At 43.2% G+C, this 17,835-nt stretch overlaps 1 protein-coding gene across 1 annotated transcript in view; it reads left to right on the top strand.

Moving 5' to 3' along the window:
• The first annotated feature begins 7,854 nt into the window (after window positions 1-7,854).
• Window positions 7,855-17,835, top strand: part of ABLIM1 (actin binding LIM protein 1) — a 175,255-nt gene continuing 165,274 nt past the window's right edge. The window contains exon 1 of the mRNA XM_090145540.1: window positions 7,855-7,987. Within this exon, the coding sequence (XP_090001666.1) occupies window positions 7,975-7,987 (13 nt within the window). The 5' untranslated portion in view covers window positions 7,855-7,974. The remainder of the gene's footprint in view (window positions 7,988-17,835) is intronic.

The following is a 17,835-nucleotide window of genomic DNA, read 5'->3' as shown; positions in this document are numbered from 1 at the left end:
GCTTTCCCCTGTGAACCTAGAATCTTCTGATATGGATGAGCAATCTTCTTTCCTTCCCTTATAGCATCTCTCTATTGTGCCAGTCTTTTTGTCATCACACCTTTGTTATAACGCCTTCCCCATTGCACTGATCTGTCCAATTGCTACAGTCATAACCAGAGTGACATCTATGTTTTCAGTGACTACTTTGATGAAATGAAGAATGAAATGTGTGAGGTTCTCCTTTTGGGGAAAAAGACATTTAAATTATCTCTGTACCCTTCTGATTCTGGGCTTTATGTGTTGGATACCAAACAGCATACGCTGGGATTAAAGTCCAGACTGTCTTTACTGAGTTTAAAAAGTTTCTCGTATGTTTCTGTTCTACACCTACACATCTGTTTTTTTCTGTAGAGACATTCATTTGTCCTCTGCTGGGGTATAAACTTCCTAGTTTTACTGACTTACCAGTCACATTTGCAGGTCTCTTTATGTTGTCACTTGTTGTGGGTGTCAAAGACAGAATACTGGAAAGGACAGGCAAATATTCATGCCCAGTGGAGTATTTCATGTGTTTGTGGTTCAGTTACACTGTTTATGCAATACAGCTGTGTTGCATGGTGGGTTGTAAAGGAGACCACAAGGAGTTTTGTCTGTTAAATGAGACATGTATGTGTTCCAGGCACACCATGTTTTCTTTGGAAAACCTTCTATTCCATTTCAGCCTTATAATCTGACCTTCCCCCTATAACTAATAATGTATGGATGTTTTGCCATGTGGTGTCTGCTAGTAGTAGCATGTAATAAATTACTGAAACCAGATAAAATAATCTCAAATTGATGAGTTGGGGCTCAGCTAATTTCACTGAAACATGCAGGTTAACAAGACCATGAGTTTACTTGTTCTTGTAGAACTGGAAGCTGAAACAAAGATTAAGGGTAAAATTCTAGGTTTATGCTGTATTGCAGCTGTAATGACTGCGTGAGTCAAAAATAAATATTTCAATAAAACTGGTATTGCCCCCAAATGCTGGAAAAGTAATGGAGCTGCAGTATGCTGGCGCTCTCAGTCATTTCGCTGTCTAGTTGGAAGAAGGAAAGTCAAGCAAGAAGAATCTGTATGTATTTTGGGGGAGAATTTAGGTGCTTAGTCTTGACCCTGCTAAGAGACTTCGTAGTAGTTTTTAAATCAGCTCTGGCTACGTTTGTTTTCTAATGCATAATAAGATTTCATTGTTACTTATATCTTTGGATTTAGGGCTATAATCTGTTAATCTCTGAAATGTCATGAAGATAATCTCTTTAATCATATGCAAAATGCTGATCTCAATAGTCAATATAAGCTATGCAAAACAGTTCAAGCACTGTGCTACTGTGCAAGTTTAGTAACTTTCAACAGATCCTTCTTTTACATCAGTCGATTATTAAGGATACACTTTTACTGAACTATCCATTGCAGTGTATTTGTCCTGAGGCAGAACTGAAATCATTTATGGAGTTTGATATCAAATGTTGGCAGTGTAAAATATTTTAATTTTGAAGCAACTAAAATATTATGTAAGATACTTGGTAGTGGATTCATAATTAATTTTAAATTATTACTGATAGCACAGTTACCTAGAAAGACAAAAAAATATTTGTGTCACAAAATTCTCCATATATGGAGTTACATGACAAAAGTCCAGCAGTGCTCACCAATACTTGATGACAGGCAGAGAAAGGGCTGTGTTTATGTCTTGGCTTGTTGGTAGGAAGCTGTTCCCAGGAGCAGAGGGCACGGGTGACCTGGTTTCATCTGCACTGCATGCTTGTGTCAAATAACAAGTGAGGATCAGAGAGAATCTTTTAACATTCTTTTTGGGGGAAGATATATAACGCTATATATCTTATTTAGAATGAATTAATATTACGAAGAAGTGATGTTAGTTCTGGGCTTAATTGCTGCATTTTACTTGGCTTGTTAGAGCATTAGTTGTTGCATGTGACAGCCCATCATCATAGCTGTTCACTTGTCCAGTTTGGTTCTCAAATGATGTTGTTTGAAGCTACAGAACGAGTCTGAGTTCTCAGACAGACTTATCCCTGCAGTCATCCCATCCCACATGATTTTTGCATCTTTGCGACAACTACAGTGAATTTAGGGAGAGGCTTCAGTTAAAAGACACGTAGTTCCTTCTCGGGAACTCCAGCTGAGTTCTTGCAAGGGTTCCTGAGTAACTCACAGGAGTGACCATCACCACTGGTACATCATAGTACATTGCTACTGCATTATTTTATTTGTATGTGAGGATGGATGGAGTCACCTGAACACTTTCAGATGGAATTCTATGCTCAAAAGCTATGCTGTGGGCCAAACTGCTTCCAGAAATGGCACATACATCTTGATCCCTTGTAATTCGTTCTGAGTTATTACCCCCGTAGGAATGAGCATCTGCACTTGGCCTTTAGGGAACTGAGCTGGAGGCACCACTCACAGAAAGCAAAGAAAATGAAGTCTATAGCAGACCCAATGCCACTCAGAAATGTTTTGGTTGCTCATCACTATTCCTTTGCCTCAGGCTCTTTAGGACTGGTTTGACACTGAGTCCTCACGTAGTGAAATGCTGAAGTAAGCAGGCCTGAGTCTGTAATATGCCTAATATAAAGGAACCTGTTTCTGATTAGATCCTGGAGCAGTGCTGGAGTGCTTGGTTCCTGCCTGGCAGCTCATGTATCAAGGGAAGTATCTCCATCCATTTAGTTTCTCTGGCTCTGTATTTGGGAGCTGTTATTTGGGTCCCATTGGATTTTCCAAGTGCTGTCACACTGAGCTGAAATTCATACCCAGAGCACTTACCTGCTGCAATCAGACATGGGCAGCCTGCATTTCCTTCTGCCTCTCCAGCAGTAACAGCCAGCAACAGAAAGCCAGTCGCTGTACTGCTGGTACAGCACACAAATGCATTCTGTGTTCAGACAGAAATCTCAGCATAAATCCATTTCCTCGAGCTGTTGCAGAACAATTCCTCCCGCTGCTAGATCATTGCCTGCAGAGGGCAGCATGACCCAGTGTTTTACTCCAGTGCTCAAGTGGAGAATTCACTCTCATCTGCTCACATCTCTGTCCATCAGCGTCACTTGCCATGGAATAAACAACTGAATATTGTGGAGAATCTGCATCAGCCCTAACCACAAAAAGTGGGCAAAAAAGAAGAAGAAAAAAAAAAAAGCCAACGACAACAACAGAAAAACAGGCTGGCTTGACTAAATTAAACCTTGTTTATTTGTTTAAAAACATTGAAAGAATAAAATGACATGAGAAAACTCAGCTAGGCTCAGATGTATCTCACGTGTAAAACAAATGTGTTTATTGGCAAACAGGTCAACGGATAAGAGAAATAAAATACCCAGAATACATGCACCTGAATATACTGGACAAGACTAACAGATGAAAATTGTTTTTATTTTATTCCAGATTTCTTCAGGAGGATTCTGAGATTTGTTTAAGCCATTGTTACCATGACTGTGAAGTTGTGCCTTTGGCTGACTGCCTTGTGTTCTTTCCCAGGCATGTCCTGAGTTCCTGCAAAACAGCCACCACAATTTTAATGAGATTTTGTCAGAAAGTGCATCCAGATGCAGGTGTGTGCTTTAACTGCAGAAATGATTGGTGCCAGGATTGAGGCTGAAGCATAACAAGGGATAAGGCATTCAGCTCCTGAAGAAGAGCCAGTACTTTGTGTCTCTCAAATCAAATTGCGTCCAACAGCTGATTAAGAAATGATCTTGATATGTGCTGAAGGGAGTCCTGTCCTCTTCTATACTTCTCAGCCAGAGAGCCCTGTGATATGGTGATCGGAGTAGAAAATAAATATGAAGAAAATAGCATTTTTGGAATGAAGAGAGCATGAGCAATGTCTGGATTCCTGGGGTACAGGAAGAAACCTGAGTATCCCTTATGGACAAATGTCAAGTAATCACCAATATGCTTTAGCACTAATGAAGATAATTAAATTCTTTGGGCCCAGACTTCTACTGTATAAGCCTGGCTGTGCGCAGCACAATGTATACACTTCTCAGAGTGTGGCTCATTGACATCACAGCTATGAATCAGTTAATTTTTGCCGATGATTCCTACAACTTTCTCCAGGTATCAGAGTGTTTAGAGATTTTAATTCCAGTTTATTCATAATATTCTTTGATATCATTGCAGTTATTCATGAACACTGTGCACTTTGGCCATGAAAATATCTGTCAAAATTTACATTGATGTAAAAGATGCTCTGTGTAAAAACACTTCCACATTTAATCAACTCTGATTGCATAATTTCATTATGTTTGATGCAGCAAAGTATCTGGGGTAAAGGGCAAAGCAGGACACACACTGAGATAATGCTTTTTCTTGACACATATTTTAAACCTCTTATTTATAGTTAACAACAAAGGCAGTTTATCTTCTGAAGACATACACTGAATACCAAACTAGAAGAAACAAAATGATTTACGTGTCAAGATCATAGCTGTTACTCACAATGCATGCTTGATATGTGATCCTGTGAGAACCTGATAAAACCCAAGTAAGTTTCTGACTCGGCCCTTTGGTGGGACCTTCCCAGTAAGGATGCACATATAGGGGTGGTACTGAAGTTCATCTGCAGTAAATACTAGCCAACTCATAGCTGATCTTTCCAAACCTCATTCTTAGAAATGAATTTCCCATTTTGGCCCTTATGCCTTAAGTTCCCAGAGGTAATTTAGCCTTTTTGTCTAAACCCAGTTTACTTAATGGACTGAAGAACAGAATCCATGTAGAGGCTAAATGACAGCAAGGTATGTTGCACAGAGAACACAGTCCAGTATTTAGAATACTTCTCTGGAAAGATGCACGTTCTGTTCTTTACTCTTATATAATTTTCTCTGTGACCTTAGACAACATACTTAGCTCTTCAAGGGCATGTAAGTATCTGAAAATACCAATAGGGGATTTGAAAGCATCTATTGGTTGGTAAAGTACTAGGATCTGTTTAGGTATCTCTAAAAAATCCCAAGGTGCTTGGCTGCATGTCTCAAAGCTCAGAAAGATTTAAAAAGCATTAATGTTAGTGTTGTTTTTTGTTTCTTTTTTCCACTGTCTAACTTGAGTTAGAAGCTGAAGTTGCCTGTAGAGTCAGTGGAAAAATGTAAGAGTAGAATCTTGCTTTTCAGTTGACTAATTCAGAAGCCTCAGGTAAATGCCTGAAATAAAACAATGTCAATCACTGCTTCTTAATGGACTTCTAAAGTAAGCAGGAGGTGGCTCATGCAAGTGAACAGCTCAACAGCTTGCTGCTCAAAAGGATCAGCTCTCTTCCCTCTCTGATGGTCCCATTCTTCCTCCCTCCTTGCTGGCTGTGCAGTTCTGCACTCACCATCTGCAGTTAGTGTTTATCTAAGCCTTAGGTGCTTTTAGGTGCTTTTTGTGTGTTTTGTTTTGTTTTGTTTTGTTTTGTTTTTTTTGTCTATCCTCCTGTATCCTTATCTGGCAGAACACTAACTAGCACAAGAAAGTGAGCTGGTTAATGAACTAAGATGGTTCCTTGAGGAGCAGACCAGTGCTGGTGCATGAGGGAGTGGGAGCACATGAGCTGGAGTGAGCAGGAGAAACGGGAGGTGACCACACCTCGATTGGCTTGTCCAGCTTGTTTGACTCAACAACTTTTATCTAAGTATCTGAGGTCTTCATCTGTAAAACAGTAGTAATGGTGTCTGCCTTGCTCTTTGTATCACCCTCTGCTTTCTCTTCAGCTCCCTCCCACCTTCCCTTAGTTACTGGCATAAGAGGAGACAGCAGTCACAGAAGCTGATTCAGCTGCACACATGCAGATTGCATGGCTGGTACTTGCAGCTAATGAAGACATAGCCTCCAGAACTGGTAACTGTTAAGTTCCCACTGCAGCTTTTCTTAATTTTAGTCTCTCTTTGTAAGTGCTAATTGCTACAAAACTTGTAGGGATGTAGAACTGTTCATGAATTCTGCTTTCTAATCAGTTTTAATTGAAATTCTTAATACCCAAATCTGAAAGTGCTTGGAGGGGATTTGCAGGACAGACAGAAAAGAAATAAAATTTCATCCTCGGTTCCTTAGGAAACCAAACTAAAAAGCTAATTTTAATAAATGGGTTCTGTATCTGATGTTGATCTCTCTGATCAACATGTCTGTTAACTTCTCAGCCTTGGAAACTTGACACAGTAACTGGAATGAATTCTTTGTGTTCTATAGAAAACCAAGTCACAAATACCTTTCCCCTTCCTACTTCCTAGCAGTATAAAGAAAGGAAATTCTTCATTACAAAGCTAATTTCTGCATGTTCCTGAGCCTTTCTTGTAAACCATCTACTAAGTATCCCACTGGAAAACCCCTGATAATGCTACTCAGAGACTCACTGAAGGAAGTGCATAGGAAATTACTCCATTAAAAATACAAAATGCTGTCACATGACATTGAATGGGGAGAACCTTGGCTCTTTTGGTCCAAGTAAGAAAACTTGAGTTGTTTGCAAGAGGAAAGTGTTAGTCATTTCAGAAAAGAAGATGAAAGGAACTTTATTTGAGTGGTGCCAGATTATCAACTAAAGATAATGCTATAGGAGCTGGAAAGGATTCAGAACATTGGGCAAGAGAACAGAATGACAGAACGAGTATGATTGAACCAAAGTGTGGGAAACACTGGGGTAATCCATGGCAGATAGAACTGCATGTGACTAAAAGTCATTGGTGCAGAGGAGCATGAAAGCAGTATCAGAGAGGCAGATGTACTGATCCATTTTTTGTGCATACATCCTGTGATGAGAAGGGATGGGAGTCACCCATTCTTCTGCTGCTCTCGTGCTTTTTTACACACAGGTGCTGCCAGCTCGTTGGCATGGTGGGGAAAATGAGCAGCACTTTGAAAGTGCAGTGGGGAAATGTTCAGTATGGCTGCTATTGGCATCCATCTCTGCTCTGTGGGCGCAGATGCAAGCTTTGCCACCTCTTGGATAACAAGATTTTGTAACTTTTTTTTTTTTTTTTTTTTTTTTGGACAGAAAGATAGCGTGGGCTTCTTGCTGGTATGAAGATGCATTGTGCAGCAGGGAGGAGGAGTGAGGCTCAGTCTCTCCTGCCACGCAGTGTAGGTCCTCACTGAGCACATTTTGTGCTTTCTCGTGGTTTCTAGTTGGCCATTCCAAAATTGATAAGCGTTTCTCTAACGCTTGAATTTCAGTGTACCGATATGGCCTTCTCACCTGTAATTCCTGTTGAACCAGCTTGTTTGTTTGCTTACCCCCTGCCAGCACCTGATGAACTGGTGGCATGGAGGTTGGTTTCCTTCTAGTGAGGTTGGGAGCGCTGGGTGCTGACAGCGAGGCTGTGCCGGGGAGGTGCACGCTGCGTGCTGCCGGCTGCAGGTCGGCTTTATTGAGGCACTGCAGGAAGAGGAGCGCTCTTTGCTGCATGGTAATGACAAGACCGTTGCAGAGAAGCTTGCTGTCGTTCGTATGCTTATATACTATTTACAGACAGATGTGGAAACACATCCTATTTATTTACATACCAGCGTGTAAATAGATACTATTAACTTACAGCCCGTTTACACGCAGTTCCCGCGCTGTTCAGTGGGCGAATTCGCAGCTGAGCCCCCATCGGCTCGTTTATACCTCCTGGCAGCGGCAGGCATTTTAGAAGCAGCGGCGCGAGGAGCTCCGGCCGCGCTCCGTCTCCGCCGCTCCTGCAGCCGGTGCGCGCCCCGCCCGCCCGGCACGCCGCGGCTCCCGTGCCCCCAGCGCAGTCCCGCCCCGCCGCAGCCGCCTCCCCTGCCCGCAGCCGCCGCTCGCGGCTCCGCACCGCGCCGAAGCGACGCCCCCGGCGCCGCCCCGCACCGCGGCGGGCAGGCGAGGAGGGAGCGACCGCGGCGGCACCGCCCGGCCCAGCGCCTCGCCGCCCCCGCATCGGCCGTCGCGGCGCGGAGGGCGCAGGGCGGTGCGGGTCGCCCGAACCATGTCCGCCAGAGGTGGGTGCGCGGGGTTGACCTTGCCGCCGCGCCGAGGCCTCGGCGAGCGGGGCGAGGAGGGAGGGCTCCCGGGCGGGCTGCGAGCCGCGAGCCGGGCCCCGCCGCACCTGTGCGGGGAGCGGGGCGGACGGGGAGCGTGGGGCGGTCGGGGCGCGGCGGTTCTGCGCTGTCGGGGCGCTGGGCAGCGCGGCTCCCGTGTCGCCCGTAGAACGGCACCGGGTTGGGGCGTGGCGGCTCGCCCCGCTGTTGCCGCGTCCTCCTGGAGATGAACGGTCTGAAGTTGTGTGCAGAACGGGTGTCGTTGTAATAACGGCCTCAGCTCGGGTGGCCTTTGTGGCTTCCACGCGTGTGCTTCGGCCGTGTGTGCGGTGGGAACGGCTGCAGAGCCTCCGTGGTCCCAAACTTGAGGTTGAGCAGAGGCTGCTGCTTTTCAGGTGTAGTTACGGTTTGTGGCAATTAAAGAACCAGAGGTGTAAAGTTAAGCATAACAAAAAAGATATCTAAGTAAGCATTGGTGTTTTTTTTTTCCTGGGGGGGAAAAAAAAAATCTGCACAAAAATGACAATTTAAACCACTCCTCAGTTATCTCTGCATTGAAAAAAGACTGTGAAAAATACATATTGCAAATGAATAAGTTCCTGGATACAGGGATACGCCCTGCTTGTCCACCCCGTATTTCTCTGTGTCCTGATGTATTGAGCACAGCTCAGATGGATCTTCTCTTCCAATTGCTTGGATTGCTCTTGGTGGCCAAACGAGCTCCCTGCACATGGAAGGCATTGTGTGGCTGCTGCAAGGCTGTCAGCACTTTGTGGCTGGAAGGACCGTCGTCCTACAGCATCACACCCATTTTGGGTATAAATAATAAATGGTGTTAGGTCGGTGTAATTCTTTATGGCACAGTAGGTTTCTTGTTCTAGGAAGAAATGGACTGCATTGGTCTCCAAAGAGTCCATTTCTAGAAGAGCACTAATTATATGAGCATCAGTGCTGTGCTAAGGCTGCATTAGTACTTGTGGGGAAGATACTGGTCTCAGCAGGGCTTTATGATGTGTGTGAGGTGTGCTGTCCTCAAAGGGCTGCCTGGAGCTGAGGAAGCAGTGGAAGTACCCGGTGATCGCTGCGATGCAGGAGGCTCTTCCCAAACTGCCACATGCACAATGGGAAACCAGGGAACATTTCCACTGGCCGTATTCCTGTTTTCTCCTCTCACTGTTCCCTTTTCCTATTGCATCTGCACAGCACGCAAAGTGCTTGATGTCTGCCTGCTTCTGCTGGAGAGCTGCCTGGAGATGCGGGGGGGTTCTTTCGCAGCCTTTCCCATGCCATCTCATTCTTTTCAGAGTAATTAATTGGACAGAGACTTCACAGGACTTTAGAGAGGCAGCCAGTAAGATTCATAAAAGAGATTAAGATTTTAATTTATATTGATATCTGCTTTTCAGTTTTAGCAAATGAACTGAGCTGAAGAAGAAGCATAATCTGTGTGAGTCAATGGTGGACTTACTTGGTTCTGACCAAAGGCTCTTTGTGTATAAGGCAGCATAGAACATCTTTATTGTTAACTGCTCTAAGCACTACTGCTGCTAAAGGTTTAGGTCTGAGCTTACGTTTACATACTTATGTGGTATAATAGATCTAAATGAGGGTACTCATGAGCATGGAGCTATGTAGGAAATATGTGTGGAATCAGGGCTTTGTTTGAATGTTGAGTTGGGACTCTTCGTGATGGCAGATTAGCTCATGCATACGGAGTCTCATTAAAACCTGTATCGTTAGGTCTGCGTGTTCAGCAAATCTGATTGTTAATATTTTGTATGATCATCATTATTCTGAATGCTTCAGATTTGGAGTTGTCTACTTGTTGGTTTATACAAGCATAACAAGAATAGCAAAAGAGTTAAACGTTTTCCTGTGACGTTTTTATTGCTGTACCACAGAAGATACTTGAGGCACTGTAAAATCGATCACAATCTCATCAATGTTCAATCTGTGCAGCTCTCTTTATTCAACTCTTTTGCTCCAGGAGCAGCATGGTCTAGTGAACTGATTGCAAGAGAGGCCAGGAGAAACCCCTGAAACCCAGCAGAACCTCTGTACTTTGGAACCACCCCTTTTAACTGTTCTGCTCCATTTCCTTATTGTTATTTAGCCAGAAGCACCACGTAGCTCATGGTAAATTGTAGTTTAATACATAAAGTATAAATAATAATACAAACTAATTTTACATTGCTGGAAATGGAGCTTCAGTTAAAGTTTTATGCTTCCCTGCTTGTATAGCAGGAGCTGACTTTGTCAGAGGGGTTGCTGTGAGCACTCACATGTGCTTTAGGGTGAATTGGATCTGAACTGATCCTTTATTTTCTGCTACTCTTCATAGACTGTGTTGTAGATGCCCTTCTCACCTGCCCCTCACCTCTCTCTGTTACAAAAATGTAAGATCTTCCTTTGCAGCTTTGCTTCTAGTTCAGCTCTGGCTGATGGTCTGACCAAACACCAGATGAATCAGCATAGATGAGTATTCCCAAAAGCTTGAACAAATCTTGGAAATCTGATGATGGATCTGGGAGCTGAAATGAACTTTGAAAATCCCTTTTCACATTGCTGTCCAGTTGGAGCCCTTCCCAGGGCACTCTCGTGACCTGCTCTGTGGCCTGTTGGGATCAGGGGAGCTGACGTCAGTCATGCTTTTCAATTGTGTGGTTTGCAAAGACCTTCATGTTGTACTTTCAGTGTTATTAAGTAGTTGCTATTAGGTTTCATACATGACTGAATTTGGGTGTTGGAGTAAGCCTTGTAGGTTGTTGCTTACCTAAGGGCTTGTTTGTAAAGAGCTGTAAATTCGCTGGATGAAAGACATTTTTCTAAAGCCAAGTATAACTGTGACCTACTTATGCATGTTATCTCAAACTGCTTCAGATCTGTCAAAACTGCTTGTTATCATGGAGGTCTAAGTTAATGGAAAAAATGACTATTTTAAACTTTCCTAATCCTCATTTATGCTAGAGCAAACAAGCAGAAGTGGTACTGTTGGGTGGTCTTTGCTAACTTTTTAAATCTAAATCTTGAAAGAATGAACTGTATTTATTCCAGTAGGCAACTCCAGGAACAACTGGAAGCACATAAAATATGAGGTTTATCAGTAGCAGTGTCTTTGTGCCATAGCAAAATCAGTACGTTTTGACAGAAGCCAGAGTTAGATAAATATTATTGCTGTCTAATATTAACAGGTTGTGCTGTGCCATTCTGATATGTGGGTGTGGGATTTGTAGAGAAGGTAATTGCATTTTTTTTTTTGTCTACTCAACAGTCAACGGAGTAGGATTTTTTTAGCATAAGAATTTATTTTATACTACAATCTTTGTCTTTTCAGATTTGATTTTTGTAACAAACACAAATAAATCACCGACACAGCAGTGTAGGGAGACTTTGTCCTCATTATACACATGAGACAACTGAAATGATGTCTTTCTTTGCACAAAGCCAGGGTCAGAAGGGGAGCTACTGCCTTCTGGTCCTGTTCTCAGACCACTCTGGGGCTACAAAGATGATGAAGGTCTAGAGGGGAAGATGTGTGAGGAGTGGCTGAGGTCCCTTGACATAGAGAGCTGGATGCTGAGGGGAGACCTCGTGGCAGCCCATAGGGAGCCAAGGGGCAGCATTGAGCTCTGCCCTCTGAGGCAGCAACAGGGCTCAAGGGAATGGCATGGGGAGGAGCAGGTGGGTGTTAGGGATGGGTTCTGCACCAGAGTGTGGTGTGCATGAAATGGGCTGCTCAGGGCAGCGGGCATGGCACCAAACTGCCTGAGATCAAGAAGCATTTGGGTGGCACTCTCAGACATATTATCTGATTTTTGGGTGGTCCTGTGTGAATCCAGAATAGGACATGATGATCTTCCTGGGTCCCTTCCAACTCAGGATTTTCTGTAGCTCTATGATTCGAACGATACTCATTGTGGCTACCCAAGATGACGGTGCATTCCTACGAGAAGACAGCCTACTTCACCTCATTATTTTGCTCAGGTAACTTATTTCCTCATGCACTGTGTGGATCACTTGATGGTTCTGTCTCACAGGTGTGAACTTGTCTGAAGAAACCAGGTTTTTGCAGTGAGAAATTCACGTAGTAATCTTGAGCTCCTATATAATCCACCAGTAACTTCAGTTTTTCTTTCCTCAATCCCCTGATCCTCCTCAGACAGCTGTAGCCGTGGCTGCTGGCAGTGATGCTTTGGGTCGAGGTCTCTGCTGACTGGGTTAAAAATGAGCTACTGTCTGCTGCAGCCCAGCGATTTGTTGCGGTCTGTGATTAGCACAGTAATATCACTCATATCAAAGGGAACCAGCCTTTCAAAAGGTGGCAATGTCTGCTTCATCCTGTTTGAAATCTGTTGCTGTGCTTTTCTGCGTGTTGTCAGAGGTACTTCTTTCAGTCTGAGAGACCTGGAGAGTGGGGCAGTGAAAACTGGCTGGGCATTCCCATTATTTTAAAAGCTGAAGTCAGCAGTTAGTTGCTGTGGCATCACACCCTGCCAGACCTAGTGATTTCCAGAGCTTTCCTTGGTGTGAGGCTCCCTAGGCTGCAGGAGCGTGTTCTTGGCAGGGCTGAGCACTGCAGTCCCCAGGCAGCAGTGGAGCCCTGCCTGGAGGAGCTGTGCCCTGCAGAGCACAGAGCTGGCACTGATGGCTTTTCTATCCCCAGCATTCATCCTCAATTTCTTTTGTACTGATTTTGTACTGTTGTTTAATCCTCTCTGTACTTTCTGTTTATTTTCCCAATACACGTGACAACTTTATTATTTTTTTTCTTCAGTTACTCATTTAAGGGCTTGAACCTCAATCTAATGGTTTAAAGAACTCAGGATCAGTTCCTGGATTAGCCCTGCAAGTTGTATTTGTGTATATGTCAGAATCACTGTCCACAGCATAATCTTTAACACTGGTAGAACTTCTGTTTCGATGAGGAAGGAAAATGGTTTTATGAGGTTTTATGAGGTATCTGACTTAAAGAACAGCATTTATTTTAAGCTCCTCCTTTATAAGTTTTGCCACTTCTCCATTTTCCCCTCAATAAAAATTAGTCTGTGCTGTTTAACTTTTGAGATTAATGAAAATTAATCCTGGATGCATAGAAAAATTTACGTGGACTAATGGCAACAACAAAAGGAAACTGGGACAATGAGGCAGAATCTATTTTAGATGTGCAGCTTTGCAAGGAATTGCACAGAAGGAAAATGAACATCAGCTTATGGATGGGGAAGGCAGCAAAATTGCTTTCAATGAAAAACAGCAGAACGTCATGTGTTCTGCAGTCTTTGAAAGCAATCTTCTGGGGATTTATTTTTTTTTAATATAACAGATTTGAACTAAGTATCTTGAATTATTTTTAATGTAATCTGTAAGTAATTGAAAATGAAACCACACGTGGGTAGTTCATGTGCTCGGTGTGGTATTTCCTAGTTTTGCAGTATAAAGGCAGAAACAGGCAGTGTAAAGCAGATGTTGTTCTGTAGGTTCCAAGATCATTAAGTGGCCTCCAATATATATGTATATTATTATTAGATACTATTCAGGCTACGGTGTGTTTATAAGTGGTCTCAGTTAAAACTTCAGTGAGTCTCATCTTTTAAATCCTCAGCCTTATTGGGGCATATTTTCAGAAATGATTTCAGTTTTAGGAAATCCAACCCAAGTAACAGTTTTAGTCCTGTAAACATTACTGAGCCTTACATTCTGCATGTTTACCAGTCCCAGGTGTAAGGTAAGGAAATCCTTAATGTGTAACCAAGGTGGGACCAGAGAGGCCTCGGTAATCTACAGTATAGAGGAGGAGTCCTACATTCTCCTGTTCCCGTTGGTAAGCAAGAATTAGTGCTTTTATTGAGCTGGTTTGTTTTGTGGAAATCCCAGTGTGTAGCCACATCCACAGAGCAGTGCTGCTGCTCGTGCACCCACTTTTGAGTTAAACTCCATGATGGCAGTCGAGCTTTAGTGAGGGGTGACCTTGAGCTGCCTGCCGAGTGTGAGCTCCATGGCTGTGCTGCTTCTGTGCTGCTGTGGCAGCTTGTGGTTAATCCCATCTAACCTGGGTGTTCTGGTGGCCGTGGTGTAATCATACAGCCTTGGAGCTTCTATGCCTCTTGGCTGAGAAAGATTTCATGTGCTTCACATTTGTTGAGAAAGATGAATGTGTTCACAGAATCACAGAATGGCTCGTGTTGGAAGAGACCTCAAGGATCATGAATCTCCAACCTCCCTGCCATAGGCAGGGCCACCAGCTTCTACATTTAATACTAGACCAGGCTGCCCAGGGCTCCAGTGTTCGTGTAAGCTCTGCATTTTAAAGTGAAAAGAGTGTGATTGTCATTGTAAACAAGACTGATGTGTTAAAAAAAAAAAAAAAAAAAAAAAAAAAAAGCATGATGGGCCCAAGTGCTTTGTAGCTTCAGAGATGAGCCCTTGGTTCTCCAAGGGTGCACAGGGGGCTTTTTTCTCCCTGTGGTACAGCTTCAGTGCCAACTCACAGGTGAGCTGGTTGGCACACTGTGACAGTCTGCCTCTCTGAAGCTCTTAGGGCAGTGCTCAGTTCTTTTTGAAGTATTCTGGAAAATGCTGCTTCTCCTTCACCAAATCAATGTCTGTTTCCAGATAGATGTCTTTTTCTCCTTTGTACACATAAACAGTATCTTGGTAACTTACTGGCACAGTGCTTAGAAGTGATGCTTCTGGAAGCATGTCAGAGAAGAGTGGCCTTATCCCAATGGACGTTCAGAGAAGATGAGAACAAGTTTTGGTTGATGGCTTTCTTCTGTTTCTGGAACTGCACAAGCAGGTTATGTGTTGTCATACTTTAATCCAAAGTGCCAAACTGAAGCAGTTTCTGTAACTTCTTTTTTTAATACTTGTCACTCTTTGCTATATCTGGGACCTTAACATAGTCATTTTTAATGTGCTCTCATCTTAACTACTGTATCCACCAGTGTAAGTATTGTATGGATAAGGACTGTGGGATTTCAATCAGTGAAAGGATTCTGCTCTAATGACTGTTATTATAAAGCTGATATTGTTTCTACTGCATCAGGCTTGTGTGAAGCATCTTTGATCAACAGAGAAATCAGAAAAATTGCTTTTCATATTACAGTTTCCTTTTAACTAGTGATGAAAGCTTTCAGTTTATTTTTGGCACTAGAAATTCTGGGATGCAACCAGGTTAGATAAGAAGTGAAACTGAGTTAACAGTAAAGGAACATAGATAAGATAGCATAACACAGCTCTGGAAAAGGTGTTCCAGCTCTGTGTCTACCTACACATTCAGGAGATGAAAAGTACTGGCTTACTGAGGTGTCCTGGGTTTAAGGTTCTGTTAATCTCCATTTTTGGAAAAGCTGCTTGCAATAAATACCTTGTAAGGTGAATGAACTTCATAGAATTAGGGTGTAAAAGAGATGGATTTGCTGTTTCCCCGAAGGTGCAGAAGTATAGCTGTGTCTACAGTCAGTCAATAAGGCAGAAATCACTGTGTTCCTCAGAATGAAGAACAAAAGAATAAAAAACTTTTTGTTAGTGACAGCACGCCTGAGTGAAGCACAAATCTAAACACCAACAATTTCACATTTAAAATAAGGTTTAGTGTCAAAGGGACTTGCAGTATTTCTCATGAAGAAATATTTGATGCTTATTTATGAAAGTCATCATAACAAAAGTGTACTGATTTCTTTGCTGAGGATTTCCTTTGTTCCAGCCTGAAGGTGTGTGCAGACATGAGCAGGCTGTGCTGAGCTGCAGGTGAGTGCCTGTGTCCCACAGCAGGAAACCCATGGATGTCTTCAGGGGTTTGAAATGGGCAGAGCTGTAAAACCTATTGGCTTTCACTCAAACTGTCCTCAGCTTTATTTTGTAATCTTAGTTTCACCTGTGCTTTCCAATATTCTCTTCACATGAATGCAGACACACGGGGTAGGATTTAAAGTTTTTATGGTGCTGTTGTATAATTTTCTGTTGTCATCATAAACCAGTAAAACAATTAAATGGTAATCAGGCAATCTATTAACAACCTGTGGCACGTGTCAAAACAATGAAATTCCTTGCAGGAAGACAATATTGTTATATAATAATGTGGTTATCCAAAACTGTTTGTTATACTTTATGAGCTGGAGATAATCCTGAAATGCTGGACTTTGATCTTAGGCAAGAATAATAAAACTTTGATCATCCTTAAATTGACAACTGCTATAAAAAACCTGTGTCTTATTTCTCTTTTAGTAACACTGGCTAAATCCAGAGTAACTGATAAAAGAATTTGATGATTGCAGCTTAGGGATTCTTTTTGACTTGACCTGAAGTAATCTCTGTCCAAAAATGTCTGCAAATACTTTTTCTATTTTCTGTTGCCAGATGTTTTGATATTTGAGACGAATGAGGAAAACGTTTTGCATACTTAGATGTGCAATGCTGGAGTGTTTCAGAGAAAGAGGCTCTGGTTAACTGATCGTTTTCATACAGAATATAAGAATTACAGTAAAATTCTGAATATTATTATTCATACTTCAATATGTTCAAAAATGGGATGTGGGGGATTTGGTGACTTTTTCCCATAGCAGTGTTCTCCTCTTGTTTTCTGGTGCCAGCTTTAGGAGGCAGTGGAAGCTCTCAGTCTTCCTTTCTGCAAGGCAAGGGGACCCAGCAGACCAGTGCTATAACGTGCACTTTATTCTCTGTACATTGTTGCCACTCTGTATTTATGAAAAGCAAAAAGACTCTGCCTCAAGGGGGATTTCTAATTCTCCCATCTTGCTATTTATGTTGCTCGTGAGGTATTTTTAGCACAGGTTGTTGGCAGTGATGCCAAAGGGAACGGCTGGTGCAGATGAATTCTGTGGGCAGCCAGCTGCAAGTAAGGAGCTGCAGGAAGGGGGAACCCCAGCAATGTGCCACGGGTGGATCGTGTGTGATTGGGCACAGCTACATGCCAAGGGCTCTGGAGCCCACAGGGAGAGAGAGCCACCAGAGGAGCTCCGACCCCCTGAGCTCCCTGCAGCCATTTGGAAGAGGGGAGGGTGGTAATTGGTGTTCCAGTCCCCACAATTCCTGTTCCTGATTGATTATCTGAGTTACATATAACGGGTTTACACAATGTTTAGTTTCCCTAACTGAGCACTTCCACCAAAAGTACAGGTCTCGTGAGATGTGTATCTTGCTTTTGCAGATTATGACTCAGTTTTCTCAGGAAGAGAGTCTGAGCCTTGACGTGCTCTCATTGCATTGGCTTCTTGTGCTGTTCTCCCAGGGGTTGAGAAGTCCCAAGGGCAGTGGGGTCAGACTGGGTGTGGGCACTGGCGGGGTGAAAGCAGAGGAGAAGGGCAGCTGGGAATGGGGAGCAAGAGGAATGTCTATAGCAGACAGGAGAGAGCCAGCTGGTAGAAGCAGAGCTGGCATGGACCAGAACCAGACTTGAATATAAGAAAGAATAAAAAAGATGGGAACAGAGATTTGGAGTTATCGGTGACTCTCTAATAGAAGGAGTTAATGCTCTGATGTCCAGAAGCTTGGTTTTATTTCTTTGAATTTTGGACACCCCAAACAGCATAGCAGCTGCTGTGTAATTGATGAGAACGTTTCCGTTGTTTTTCAGGAGAGAGTGGAGGGAAGTGCTGGTTTGTAATCATCTGGGAAAAATCCATAGCAGCCTAAAAGCTGAGTGCTCTGCAGACAGCGCTGCACCCTGCGCTCTGCCAGCTCCTGTTCTTCAGCAGTCAGGTTTCCCTCCTGCCTCTGTGAAGCTGTGCTTCTGTAGTGATGCCACACGGGGCTAGGGAGTATGTCTGTGCAAATTTATGCCTTTTGAGGAG

Source organism: Phasianus colchicus, chromosome 8 (assembly GCF_987193195.1).
Source record: "Phasianus colchicus chromosome 8, bPhaCol1.hap1.1, whole genome shotgun sequence".
NCBI lineage: Eukaryota > Metazoa > Chordata > Aves > Galliformes > Phasianidae > Phasianus > Phasianus colchicus.
Note: the sequence above shows the minus strand (reverse complement) of the source record. Positions and strands in the feature narration are given on the sequence as shown.